This window comes from Crotalus tigris, unplaced genomic scaffold (assembly GCF_016545835.1).
Source record: "Crotalus tigris isolate CLP2741 ecotype Arizona unplaced genomic scaffold, ASM1654583v1 scf7180000023720.1715460, whole genome shotgun sequence".
Classification (NCBI taxonomy): Eukaryota; Metazoa; Chordata; class Lepidosauria; order Squamata; family Viperidae; genus Crotalus; species Crotalus tigris.
In genome coordinates this window covers 1,228,900-1,241,664 of record NW_024100139.1, presented here as the reverse complement: position 1 = coordinate 1,241,664, position 12,765 = coordinate 1,228,900, and the positions used below count along the sequence as shown (strand labels likewise).

The following is a 12,765-nucleotide window of genomic DNA, read 5'->3' as shown; positions in this document are numbered from 1 at the left end:
CTGAAACAAGAGTGAAGTCACAGTAACTGCACAGCAAATAACTTAAATACCAAAAATGGCTTAAAGGTCTTCCCTCCTAATCACTGCTAGATGGTCCTCAACTTATGACCCCAATTGAGCCCAATGTTTCTGTTGCTAAGCAAAGCATCTGTTTAGTTTTGCTCCATTTTTCAACCTTTTTGCCACAGTTGTTAAGTCCGTGCCGGTTGCCAAGCGCTCAAATTTTCATGACGTGACCCTGGGGATGCTCCAATGGCCGCAAGTGTGAAGAACGATCCAAAAAGTCACTTTTCCCCATGCTGTTGTAACTTAGAACGGTCACTAAGCGAATGGTTGAGAGTCGAGCACTACCTGCGCACGGGGGCTCCTTGGCGCTCTTTGAGCTGGCTTGTTTTCTTGCAGGCGTTTCATTGCCCAAACTAGGTTAACATCATCAGGGCTAGTTTGGGTAATGAAACGTCTGCAAGAAAACAAGCCAGCCCAGAGAGCGCCAAGGAGCCCTGAGTTACAAACACTCTCCTCTATTAGTACTACCTGTACACTTTTACATAATTTTTGCAGGGTCCTTCGCCTTTCACAATTTATCAAAAATTCTCTAATGGAAATAAAATGTATTTTTCCCTTAAAGAAATTTCACTGAAAATTTGTAACAGACAGTTTCAACCCTCCCCAAAATGGATCTTTGGGGATTTGAGAGTTAGAACAATTAGTCAGTGGAACAACTTGCCTCCAGAACTTGTGAATGCTCCAACAGTGGAAGTTTATAAGAAGAGATTGGACAACCCTTTGTCAGAAATAGTACAGGGTTTCCTGCCAGAGAATGGGGTTGGACTAGAAGACCTCCAAGGTCCCTTCCAACTGTTATTCTGTTAAATATGCTTGTGGGAGATCTTGTCGCTGCAGAAGTCGAGGGGCAGAAGGCTGCTGGAGATGAAGACGGGCCAGTCCTGTGACAAGCGGAGAAGCTGCGGTGAGGAAGGAAGCGCAGGCAGGGCCCACGGAGGGAGGGAGCCCGGGAGGAAGGCAGGAGGGTCACTTTCCCGGCACTCCAGAGGCTCCAAATGGCATTTTTTCAGGGTGGAAATGTCTTTTATTAATAGCCCCTCAGGAGCCTTTCTCAGTCAGCAAAACTAACCCCAGTCCGTGAAGACGACCTCTCGGCTCACGCAGGACTGGCCTGGGCTCTCCAGGAAAAGGCTTTTTCCTCCAATACAAATCTGAATTTACCAAACACACACACACACACACACACACCTTTCTTTCCCCTCTTTTCTTCCAGGCCTCCTTTTTTCTCTTCACTGTTTTGGAGAGTCCTCCCTGGGTCCAGGCAGCCCCTGATCTTTCTTTGAATCCCATAACTCAGAAGAAAGCCCGTCAGTCTAGGGGGGGGGGGGAAGGAAATCGGGAGACAAGCAGCTTTTTCATAGCATTTGTTAGTCGGAGAAAAGGCTGCCAGATCTGTCCCCTCCCCTTTTGCCGCCATGGCTCCTTCTCAGAAAGCTAAGAGAGCCTCTGCCTGTTCATCCTGCTGGGCATTTTGATAGCTTGCTTGTCCACAATAAAGTTTTCCGTTATTGTCTTAAATAGTTAGATTTACTTAAGATACCTTTACTGTTCTCTCATAAATCATTTAAACTTCAAGGGAGCAAGAAATAAATTTAAAAAACAGTAACAATTTGCGCTCAAGTGTTACCAATGGTGGCTGAGGAAAGCATCTTCTCCCCTTGTGGCTTCACAGAGTAACAGAGTTGGAAAGGACCTTGGAGGTCATCTAGTCCAACCCCCTGCTCAAGTATGAGACCCTATATCATCAAGGACAAAGCCGAGGTGGCGCAGCAGTTAGAGTGCAGTACTGCAGGCCACTTTAGCTGACTGTGTTCAGCAGGTCAGCGGTTCAAATCTCACCGGCTCAAGGTTGACTCAGCCTTCCATCCTTCCGGGGTAGGTAAAATGAGGACCCAGATTGTTGGGGGCAATGTAAATATATATATATACATTGCTTACTGGTGTACACCGCTTAGAGAGTGCTTGCACTTAAAGTGGTATACAAGTCTCATAAAATAAATAAATAAAATAAAATAAATGGCTGTTGGAGCACCCAGGACTTCTGGAGGCCAGCCCTTCCACTGGTTAATTGTTCTCATTGTCAGGAAATTCCTCCTTAGTTCCAGGCTGCTTCTCTCCTTTGCTTCTTGTCCTGCCTTCAGGCGCTTTGGAGAATAGCTTGACTCGCTCTGTTCTTTGTGGCAGCCCCTGAGATATTGGAAGGCTGCGATCGTGTCCTTCATTTCATTAAATTAGACGTACCCAATTCCTGCAACCTTTCTTCATACGTTTTAGCCTCCAGTGCCCTGATCATCTTCGTTGCTCTCCTCTTTAAATGAAAGCCACCAGAGTCCTTTTGGGTAGTGATAGTGAGATGGGAGGCATTTACATTTGCAGAGCCTCCCTCAGACACAGTCACTTCAGTCTGTTCCAAGCGGGGGGCCTGCTAGGATGCAGGTGGAGAGGAAGTGACTGGGGTGCAGCCTTGCCTACTTCCTTTTGGGCCTGGGGAAGTGGGCAGGCCAGCCACCCCTCCTCAGATCCCCCCAGCTAGTTAAGGCTGCCTGAGAGTCAGGTGACTGGATCCTAGCAGAATCCTTGGTGATCTCTTTTCTGAGTGTTCCTTTGCCTAACACCCCCCTCCCCTCCCAAGAAGCCACTGCTGGATCTCTCTAGCGGACCGATTTTAACTGCTTTCAAATCTCTAGTCCAGACATGTCAAACTCATGACGTCATGTGATGTCGTGCAATATATTGGGACAGTTTTGCCATTGCCGGCAAGGGGATGGGCGCGGCTTCCGCGTGACGCATCCGGCCCACCGGCCGGCAGTTTGACACCCCTGCTCTAGTCGAACCTTTAGGGAAGGCTGGGGAGGAGGTGACTGGGCGGCAGCTTCAGAGGGCCCCGGATGGATCATCAGCTCTCCTTTCAGTTGGGACTCAGGGCTGGGTATGGGACGGAGTTGGCACTGGTGGCACATATAGATGATCTCTGGCGGTAGAGATCTGCCCTCGCTCTTCTTGACCTCTCGCTGGCCTTAGGTACCATCGACCGTGGTGTCCTTCTGGATCGGCGCTGTGGGCTGGGAGTATTGTGCTGCTTCCCTTCTTTTCTGTGAGGCTGGAGCCCGTTGGTGTTAACTGGGAGTGAGAGGCCCCAGTCTCAGCCCGTGCCATGGGGTGCTGCCAAGGTCAGCACTCTCCCTCCTCCTCCTTAGCATCGGCATGAAGCTGCTACGGTAGGTGTGCTCATCCATCCCCAAAGGATGAGGCGTCACCAACATGCTGATGATATTCAAGCATATCCTTCTGCCCTGCTGAGCTACGCAGTGCGGCCGAGGTCTTGTCCTGCTTTCTGGAGACTGTGGGGCTGGATGGAGAACCACAGGCTGCAGCTCAGCCCTAGCGAGACCTCTGTGTTTTGGCCCTTCTGGCCTGGGGAATTTATCACCCTGGATACTTCACGGGGTGGAGCCCAGACACACAATCTGGGCAATCTGGGGGTCTCTGTAGACTCATGGCATCTGCTTGAGCTGTGGGTGGCAGCCGTGGCTAGGTGGGCCTTTGCACAACTTCATGTTCTGCAGCAGTTGCGCCCTTTTTCCCACTCATGGCCACTCACCCCTCGGTCTTCTGCAGATGCGTACTGGGACTACATTCTGAAGCTTCGGCTTGCACAGACCACAGCTGCCCAGGCACTTCCCACATGCCACACCTGTCTTCTGAAGGCTGCACTGGCTGCCACTTGGCTTCCAGGCGCAATTCAAATCCCTACATGGCACGGGACTCCCCCCCCCTTCTTCCTCACGCCTACCAAATGCACCAAGACCAACAGGAGGGGCATGTGGGGTCTCCAAAAGAGCTCCGGGTGGGATGACTTTTCTGCTGTGGCCCCCATCCTCTGGAATGTCCTTTCCTCCCGGGGTCCATCTTAATTAGCCTTCCAGAAGGTTCTTAAAACTTGGATCCCATGAGGAGTCATAAAGGTGGCTGTGTAAGATCAAGTGACTGCTGTTCTCCCACTATTTGGGTTTTTTTTAAAAAAATTATTTTGAACTGTTTTTACATTATGTCATCTTAACTGCTGCAGTCTGTACACTGCCCAGAGTCACATTTTAGTGGGATGATTGACTACACACACATGCTAAATAAACAAACTTGGCTATGTCTGAAGGTTAAGCTAAACACAGAAGAAATGGAAATTACAAAATACATTTTCTCAGCTGTTTGTTGGAAGGGGCGTGTGCTTCCTTGACAGCACAAGGAAAAGACAGCCAATCACCAGCCATCAGCACACCAACCAACCAACCGGAAGGCTCCACATAAATTCAACCCACAGGATAGCCCAAAGCACACATTCCGGTAGGCAGAAGTTCCAGCACACGTCTGAACGCTTGGAAGAGTAAGCCTCTGGTCCCCTCATCGACGAGGATTCGATCTTGCAACATTAGCCCGGGACAGGCGCATTTGCCTTCTTTCGGGAGGTGGCTTGGCCCACAAACGAGGCTCAGAATCACACCACGTCCCATCCAGCCATTTATTCGTAAAAACTGTACTTCGCCCAGAGCATTTAAATAAATACGTTGCAATTTAAGAAAAGGAAGGTGTTCCTGCAGGTAGTCCTTGATTTATGGTTGGTCATTTAATGACCGTCAAGGTTATGACAGCCTTGGAAAGGCTGCTTTACGACACTTCTGGCTGCAGTGAAACACTGGGCTGCCCCTCCAGTCACCTGCCCACATTTCGGGTGCTTATTGACCAGCTCATGTTTACGACTGTTTGCAGCCTCCCACGGTCACACAACTGCCATTTGTGTCGTTTTTTTGCCCATTTGGGAAAATGGATTTGCTTAATAACCACGTGATTTGGACTAACAACCCTGCAATTTGCTTAATGACTACCCTAAAAACAGTAAACAAGTAAGGCGGGCGCCTTGCCCTGTGACCACAACAACTTACGACTGAATTTCCCATCCCAGGTGCGGTCGTAAGTTGACAACTATCCACACTAAGCGAAAGAACTGCAGACGTACAAAAAGGAGGTGAAGAAGGGAGCTGCGAGGGCTGTGCCTAGAAAGGAGGTGTCTGGCCTAGGCCAAGCAGCGTACCTTGTCCTGGCTGTTCAGCTCCTGGTAGGGAATGTGTGCTGGGAGGTAAGTATGGAGAACGGCACAGAACGCCAAGCCATCGTTCCAGCTGCTGCTGAAGTTGGTGATATCGATATTCTGAAATGGGGGAAAACAAAGTAGGTAAGAGAAAGCCTGTCTTCTAGGAGCGAGCAAGGGGCTTATATCCTTAGGCCCAAAACACAAGGAAAGAGAAAACTGAACAGCAAGCAAACAGAAACAATGGAGTATAAAAGTTTACATTGGTGGGGGAGAGAAAAACACAGGGGAGAGGGAATACGTTGCAGAGACACAAGAGTCTCCTGCTAAAGCCTCTTTTCTGGACAATCTGGGGTCACCCATTTCACCCCAGGCAACACTCCAGTGAGGGGACCATGGGCTGCTAGCCTCCAAGAATCCCTTAAGCAAACAAAGACAATCTGCATCCTGCTCGGAACAGGAAACCCAATTGGAGCATCCCTGATGGATGGATGGACAGATGGATGTTTCTCTGCTTCAAAATTCCTGCTGTGTCTCTGGATCAAGGGATGCCCTGCCTGCCTGCCTGCTCTTCCTCCAAGCCTGGCCCTCTGGGATGATGAGAACCGTCCCTGACGTTGTCCCAGATACGGGAGGGAGGAATGCCGCCTCCTTCTGCTTCTCTTTGGGGTTCTGGTCACGCAGGCATCCTTCTGCCCTCCACTGACCCTGGGTCAGGTTCTGTCTGCATCATTTCTGACCCTGTGGCTTCAGGGTTTTATCAAGCAAAATAGTAGTATTAAATGCTGGGTTTACAGAAGAGGAGCCTCTTTCAGCCAGACAGTATTTCCACGAACCACTGAAGAGAAAAGTTTTGCTTTGTCACAGAAAACACCTAAAACTTGGGTTCTTCTCTCCCGAGGCAGCCTTGGGCGTCCTGGGGTCAGATTAAAGCCCCAGAAGAGCAGCGGAGAAGACATCCCTTCCATCCCTCTGATCCCCACAAGATCTCAGGTTGTATGTGAGGAGTCTGAAGCTGACGCAGCTACACAATGGGATTTTTTAAAACAATTGAATGTGGCTTTTTAGAAAGGATATGAGATTCTTACAAACACAGGGGCTGGAATGAGAAAGCAGGATGTGGACGTGCCCTTGCCTGATTTCGTTTGTCTCGTAGATGGTGAGAACATGCTTAGCGCTCAAGCCCATCCAGAGGGAATCTCTGCCCTAGTCAGTAACCTTTGGCAGCCCTGGAGTTTACTCAGGTTCTTGATCCCATACATACATCCGGCAGGGTGTAAACGTCCCCTGTTTTGGGGGCTTATATGAGATCATCTCACCTATTTAAGGTTGCTGGCAAGTGCCCAACTGCGCTTAGCGTTAATTCTAAGCGAGCGAAGGTAGATGAACATTTCTGCGAAGGAGCCTGTAATAAGGTTACAGCCAGTTTATGGAAGAACTGCTGACCGATGGCAACCTTGCTACCCTCCATGTTTGCTCAATTTGCTAAGCCACCGACAACTAAATGCCGAGGTCTTATCTCTCTCTGGGCGATGCTCAAACACGAGGGCATGAGGTATCTAGCACAATGCTGAGAGACCACTGAGAAATCGGCTACACACGCTGCTAAGTTTTTTTTTCTCAATTAAATATATTTGTCAGCACAGAAATGTCAGTATAGATAACTATTGCCAACCAACAGTAAGCACTTGTATTTCTCTGCATGCAGGATTAATTCCATTATTACAAATGGACGTCAGGTTGGTTTATGTATTTGCTAGCCAGACAATTCTTCTCTGACAACATTATTTTATTTGTTCCTTTCTATTTTGAATGGAAATGTGTCTCAGAATGTCAGAAAACTACAGTGACATTTGATAGCTACAGAAACAATCTGATGGATTTACTGCCCGTTAATGGAAGCTGCAGACTGATTAGAAGGCTGGGAAAATGTAGTCACAATATAAATGGGAAAAACAAATCCTCCAGAAATAAATGCACAATTTGCTGAATTTGGACCATCTACAGCTACACATTTGTAAAAAAAAATAGAACAAAACAAAAGAACCATGAATAAACCTATCTTTTTATAGACATATCTTGTTTAAAAAAATCTATCTAAATATAAAAGATACAAGGCAAAGAAAATTAACTCCCTTCCCCATAAGATGATTCCAAGTGGTGTCAGAATTTTTGGAATTGTCCCCCACTCTTTTCCTAGCCACAGAGTTCACTGCAACCCAATATTTCAACTTTAGCTCACTATAACCCTCTTTAAAGTGCCTGTTTGGGATTTATAATACTCTAAACCACTTGACTTCATTAAGAAAAACAAAAGTATAAAAACAAACATTAATTTCTTAGCCCTTTGCTGAAGAGGTACTTTCCTAACAGAGTTGTATCTAACTGGTGTTAGATCTGCCAGAAACACCATTTTATAGATACGTGGCACTGAGATTATGAAATGAAACAGGTAACTCCACGATGAAGGCTTCATTCTCTGAACAAACACAATAACATTCAACGAGTCCTGAGGTCTGAGCCTCGCAGGCTCCCTATTGCAAGACCTGACTCGGTGCAGAAAATCCACACTCAGAGCACTGGGCTGTCCACGCTATTAATCATGGGAGTATCAGACAAATTTGAGCTCAAGTCTCAACCTTCTCTGAATATATTTACTTTTTTTGGTTACAGTCCCAGACCCATAAAACAGAGGCGCAACATTTAGGACATGGGGAAAACCCCCCACATCTGAAACAGTTCACGTTGAGAACAGGGTATCAACTCATCTCTCTGAGCCACAGCTATTGCTAGAAACTTGGCAACCTTTATGGTGTTGCTCCCATAGGGCAGATCTTGTTGAAGCAGGACTAATCTCCTGATCAGAAAGACAACTACAATGTCTAAGCGATGAGTTATGGACGTCAGAGGCCAAGGATAGCACAATGGGCACAGCAGTTACTTGGCCTCTGCATCTGAGCAGACATACGTAAGGTAGCTCCACAGGAGGCCGGGATATTTGCCTCGAGTCTCCAAAACAAACCAATTTGAGAAAAGGGAAAAAAAATCTTGTACGGAACAGGCAGCATATTATATAGGACAATGGAGAATCTACAAGAGGACCATAATAATGGCAGGTGTTTTTAAGCCATATTTTTGTAAGGCTATAGCTCAAATTCTGTTTAAATTCAATTAAGACTTTATCTGGGTTGAGGTATGACACTGTCTGGAGTGAGAAGAAAGAATATGCCAGCTGCCTAGAGTCAGTTTGCCTTCCCAGCGATAAAAAAAAAAACCCTTTTAGGAGGGCAAGATGACCCCAGGACTCCCCCTGAGAAATGAGCTTTGGGGAAACGGCTCCATGGGGGGAGACGCAGCCAGGCTCAGCCTTTGTGTTGAGCCAGGATGGCTTTCAGAAACCTGGACTGAAGAGCTTTTAGGGCACCTCACTTGATTGTAGTTACTGCTTTAATCCTTAGGCTCCTGCAATGACCTCAATTGGCACAGAAGCATTTGATGCAACAAAAACCTGGGAAGCTGACGATCACTGAAAATACTCAGATCGAACGGGAGCATATCCCAGTCTAAACAAGGGTATTTTGGGGCCAAAGTATTCTCTGAATGCATCCAAAGTAAATATTATGGTATAGAAATCAAGCATATGTTTATTAACTGGATGGCAGTTAGGCAAATTCTGTCTTTATGGTATACTGAGAAAATATACAATAATTAAATCCCTCTTTGGGTAGCAGTAAAAATTATTAATGCTAGCCGTGGGGGCCGAGGCTAGTGCCGAGACTCACTCATCGGCTTATATTTTTAATAGTTTTGCAAAATTGCATGGAGCCAGATACCAATGTATATAGGAAAAGTCCATTCTTTCGTTCCATAGCAAAAAGGAGGAAGTGTTGACCGACAACTGCATGAGGCCGAGATCTCTCCCCAGAAACCAAGACAGCCACAGTGGCAGCTGCTTAAAAATACCAGGCAACCAGGCAAGTGAACGGCAAAGCGATCGGTGCCCGCAGGTTAGCTGTGGAATGAGTTTGGAGCATTTAAGAATCTGGCATAAATGATTTAATGGGCCTGGAGAAGTTAGAAGAATCGTTCCTGTTAGACCATTTTTAAAGAATCTGAAAAAAGTTATTATTATTCAGATTCCATTGATTTTTAAGCGCTGCAATTAACTGTTTTTAGGATTGTTTGATAAAAATAAAAGATAAATATTTTAAAACATTTTCTAACACAAGTGACCTCACAACCAGCATGCCAATAATCATGGGGAGGACATATGTTAATTAACATCATTCCACTAACTCAGGGGTCCCCGACTTCTGGACCGTGGCCGGGGGGTGTTTGCAACCGGGCCGCGGAAATGGTGGAGGAGCACACGTGCACACCCCCCCACTTGCACAAGCAGTGGGTGAGTACATGCACTCCATCTGCATGAGCAAATGTGCACACCACTTGCACAAATGGAGCTGCGCGCATGTGCGATCTTGCCAGCCGCTCAAGCGGAATCACCCCTCCCCCCTCCCCCGCTGGTCCACATGCGATTCAAAGATGATTTGTACGACAAAACATTTTACACTGTACTGTTGAACACTGATTCTGTTCGTTCTTAGAAATATTATTTTTATTTTGATTCTTTACTGTGGACATTCTGTTGTGTATCTGTTGGGACTGGAAATTGCCATTGCTAAGTGATACAGGACACAACACCCCCCTCCCCCCCATTCATTCCACAACCATAGAAACAGGAGAGGGCAGGGAGCGATTCTGCTTAAAGCAGCCGTGTGAATCTCTGCCTGCCTACAAAGAAGACCTGATATTCAGACACAACACCCGCTCCGAACTGCAGATCCAGACGGAAGAGCTTCAGAACGCGGCGCTCCATTTCGGCATCTCCAGATTTTTGATAGCACTGATTAAAATGAGCAGCCTTCATGGTTCCCAGGCTCTCTTTCTGAAAAACCCAAAGGACAGCACAGAACGAGAGGACTGCCGTGCGGTTCTTTTGAGTAGGGAATAAACTTCCACGGTCTAAGAGACCAGCAGAGATTATTCCAAGTCTCGGCTGCCTTTTATTTGTCCGACTGAGAGGTTCCATTCCGCGCGCTTTCTCTTCACATACGTGTGAAGAGAAAACAGCCATTTCAGAGTGTCAGCTACTCTGTCAGGAAAGATATTTACCTTGTGCAAAGTAACTAGAGTAGCTATTAATAATTGTTCAGCTGGGATGCACAGGATCTGTTCCTGCAAGCACAGGACATCCTGGCTCTCCCGCGACCGAGGTGGCGGAGTGTGGCACAGCCTCGCTGCCCTCCGCCCGGCTCTCCCCCCCACCTGGGCTCCTGGCAGAGGCCCAGCCACGCTTACCTCGTAGCCCTCCGTCTTCTTCTGGCACCACTTCAGCAGAGCGTTTCTCTTGGAGCCCCCGTACTCCCTCGCCAGGGCAGACAGGGGGTCTTTCCTCTCCTCTCTAGAAAGGAAGGAACAGTTTCATTCAGCAAAAATCAAAGCCCCCCCAAACACCGAGATGCGCCACCTGCGTGGGGAGCCCCTTCCGTCACCAGGAGCGCCCTGGCCTAGGAGGCTGCAGCAGGCTGGGCGGGTCGCTCGGCACACTGGGGCAGATTTGGGGAAATGGGGGCAGAGCGGGCATTTCCCCCCACACTCACGGAATCACAGTCAGAAACACTTGATACATATACATGAGATGTAAACATGAAGTGTTCCTAAACTTTACTTCGAATTTAGAGAATCAACTGATAAAATCTCCCTGCCTGGTTCGGAATGTCACATTGACCGGTTGGGGCGTTCATTGCCGAGAGACACCCTGTACTGAGGCAACGCAGGTGGTGGCCACCACCCTGGAAAATAGCCCACCTCCTCAAATCTCCTGCAATAATCTTGAGACACGGAGAGGTCCTCTCGCACAAGGGGAGGCCTCCCTGTTCCCTGGCCAAGAAGCAGAGGCCAGGCGGGAACCAAACAGAGGCAGCAGCCCTGGAGCAGCCAGGCTCCCTTAAGCGCCTCTCCCAGATGCCCTGAGCTTCAAGTCCCAGGAGGCTGGAAAGGTGGGGGAGGGGACAAAGTTTGAGACAGCAACCCCACAAAAAGACCACATTTCATAGGGCTTGTTCTTCTCAAACCTTTTCCCTTAAGAAAAAAGAAAGGAAGACATAACAGGACCGGAAATGTACAGCCATCTGGCAGTGCCGTGGCCAGATCAAGGAGGACCCCCTCCTGTGCCAATTGCCTTCAAATGAGCAGGAGAAGCAGGCCGCTGTTTACTGCCAAACTCCATTCATTTCAAACGTGGAGAGGGAAACTCCTCAGATCTTTGGGATTCGTGCTGTTTTCTTTTAAAGTTAATCTTAATTTATGTAAGGCATTTATATGCCATGTGGCTCTAGGTAGTTTACAATAAACCTAAAGACAAGAAAGCAAAATAAACCATGAAATGAAAATCCAAAACAAAAGCCACAATAGGCCAGTGTTTCTCACCCTTGGCCACTTGAAGATGGCTGGACATCAATTCCCAGATTTCCCCTGGAAGTTGAAAGCCACACTTCTTCAACCAGCCAAGGTTGAGTAACGGGCAATTACTGCTCCCCTCCAGGTGGGGCCCCAGGGTTGGAATGTCTTCCTAGGGCCAGCCGTGTATCGGGGGGGGGGGGCTGTTCCAGAAGGTGGGGGCTCTAACCGAAACGCACGCTTCTCAGGTCCCGTCGGACAGTCCAGTTTCAAGGAAGAGGCCCATCCGTTGGCAGTGTGTGGAATGGGCCAATACCACACCATACAGCGTGGCAGTTGTTTTGTTGCCTTCTTCCAGGGTACTTTTCCAATTCTTAGTCCAGCCTTGACATTTCCGGTCCAAGGACCAACCACATTGGGATCTGCTTATGCTTCCTGGGATCGGCCGAGGGTGCTGCTCCTCCTGCAGCTCTAGTTGGAGAAAGGTTAGTCTTCAGGGAATTGCTTTCTATCGCCCAATTTCGGAAGTGGCAGAGAACTGCAAGAAGCTTGTTTTAGCCTCCTTGCAAACCTGTTTTTTTTTTTGTATTTAACTAGGCAGGAGCAAAATTTGGAGTGTGGCCCTTTTCAGGAAGCCTGCTCCAGACCCAAATCTGTGGGTTTGGTCTTGGGCACTAGCGTGGACCCAGAAGCGTGCAGGCTGAAGGACAGGGAGGCAGGTGGCATGCAGTGGCTGTGAGGAGATAGGAAAAGGTGGCCCAGGGGAGACTGAGGAGGGGCAAGGAAAAGGCCACCACCTTTGAATGGGGTCTATGACAACTGGCCACGCCAACTCGCTACGGGACAAGAGTTATGCTACTATCAAAGAAATGGTGGAACAGAATCATTAAAGAAAGGATGGCAAAGGAGGGACAGAATGAAATGTGAGTGACAAAAATTAAAATATTTTTTTAAGTAATTAAATAGAATTGTTAAACTGTCCCGCGGCAAGTTGGCCATGGTGAATTGGCCGTGGTGAGTTGGCCAAGGTGGGTTGTCCCATTCCGCCTTGAACGCCCGAAGCTCACCCACCCTCCCTGACGTGGCTGCCAGCATTCCCCGTGCATTCCAACAGAGCCAGCTGGAAGTGCTGTGCTCGGATTCATAAGTATGACGGC

The 12,765-nt window shown here is 48.0% G+C and overlaps 1 protein-coding gene across 3 annotated transcripts in view; it reads right to left on the bottom strand.

The window, feature by feature from the left end:
• The window catches only part of SPECC1L (sperm antigen with calponin homology and coiled-coil domains 1 like), a 54,324-nt gene that overhangs the window by 2,995 nt on the left and 38,564 nt on the right, over positions 1 to 12,765 (bottom strand). For 2 of the 3 annotated variants that reach the window (XM_039321067.1, XM_039321065.1), the window contains exons 13-14: positions 10,508 to 10,610; positions 5,153 to 5,269 (exon numbers count right to left, since the gene is read on the bottom strand). In XM_039321067.1, the coding sequence (XP_039177001.1) occupies positions 5,153 to 5,269; positions 10,508 to 10,610 (220 nt within the window). Of the gene's footprint in view, positions 1 to 6; positions 948 to 5,152; positions 5,270 to 10,507; positions 10,611 to 12,765 lie in introns of those variants that run through there. The other variant, XM_039321066.1, reaches the window with a different exon arrangement.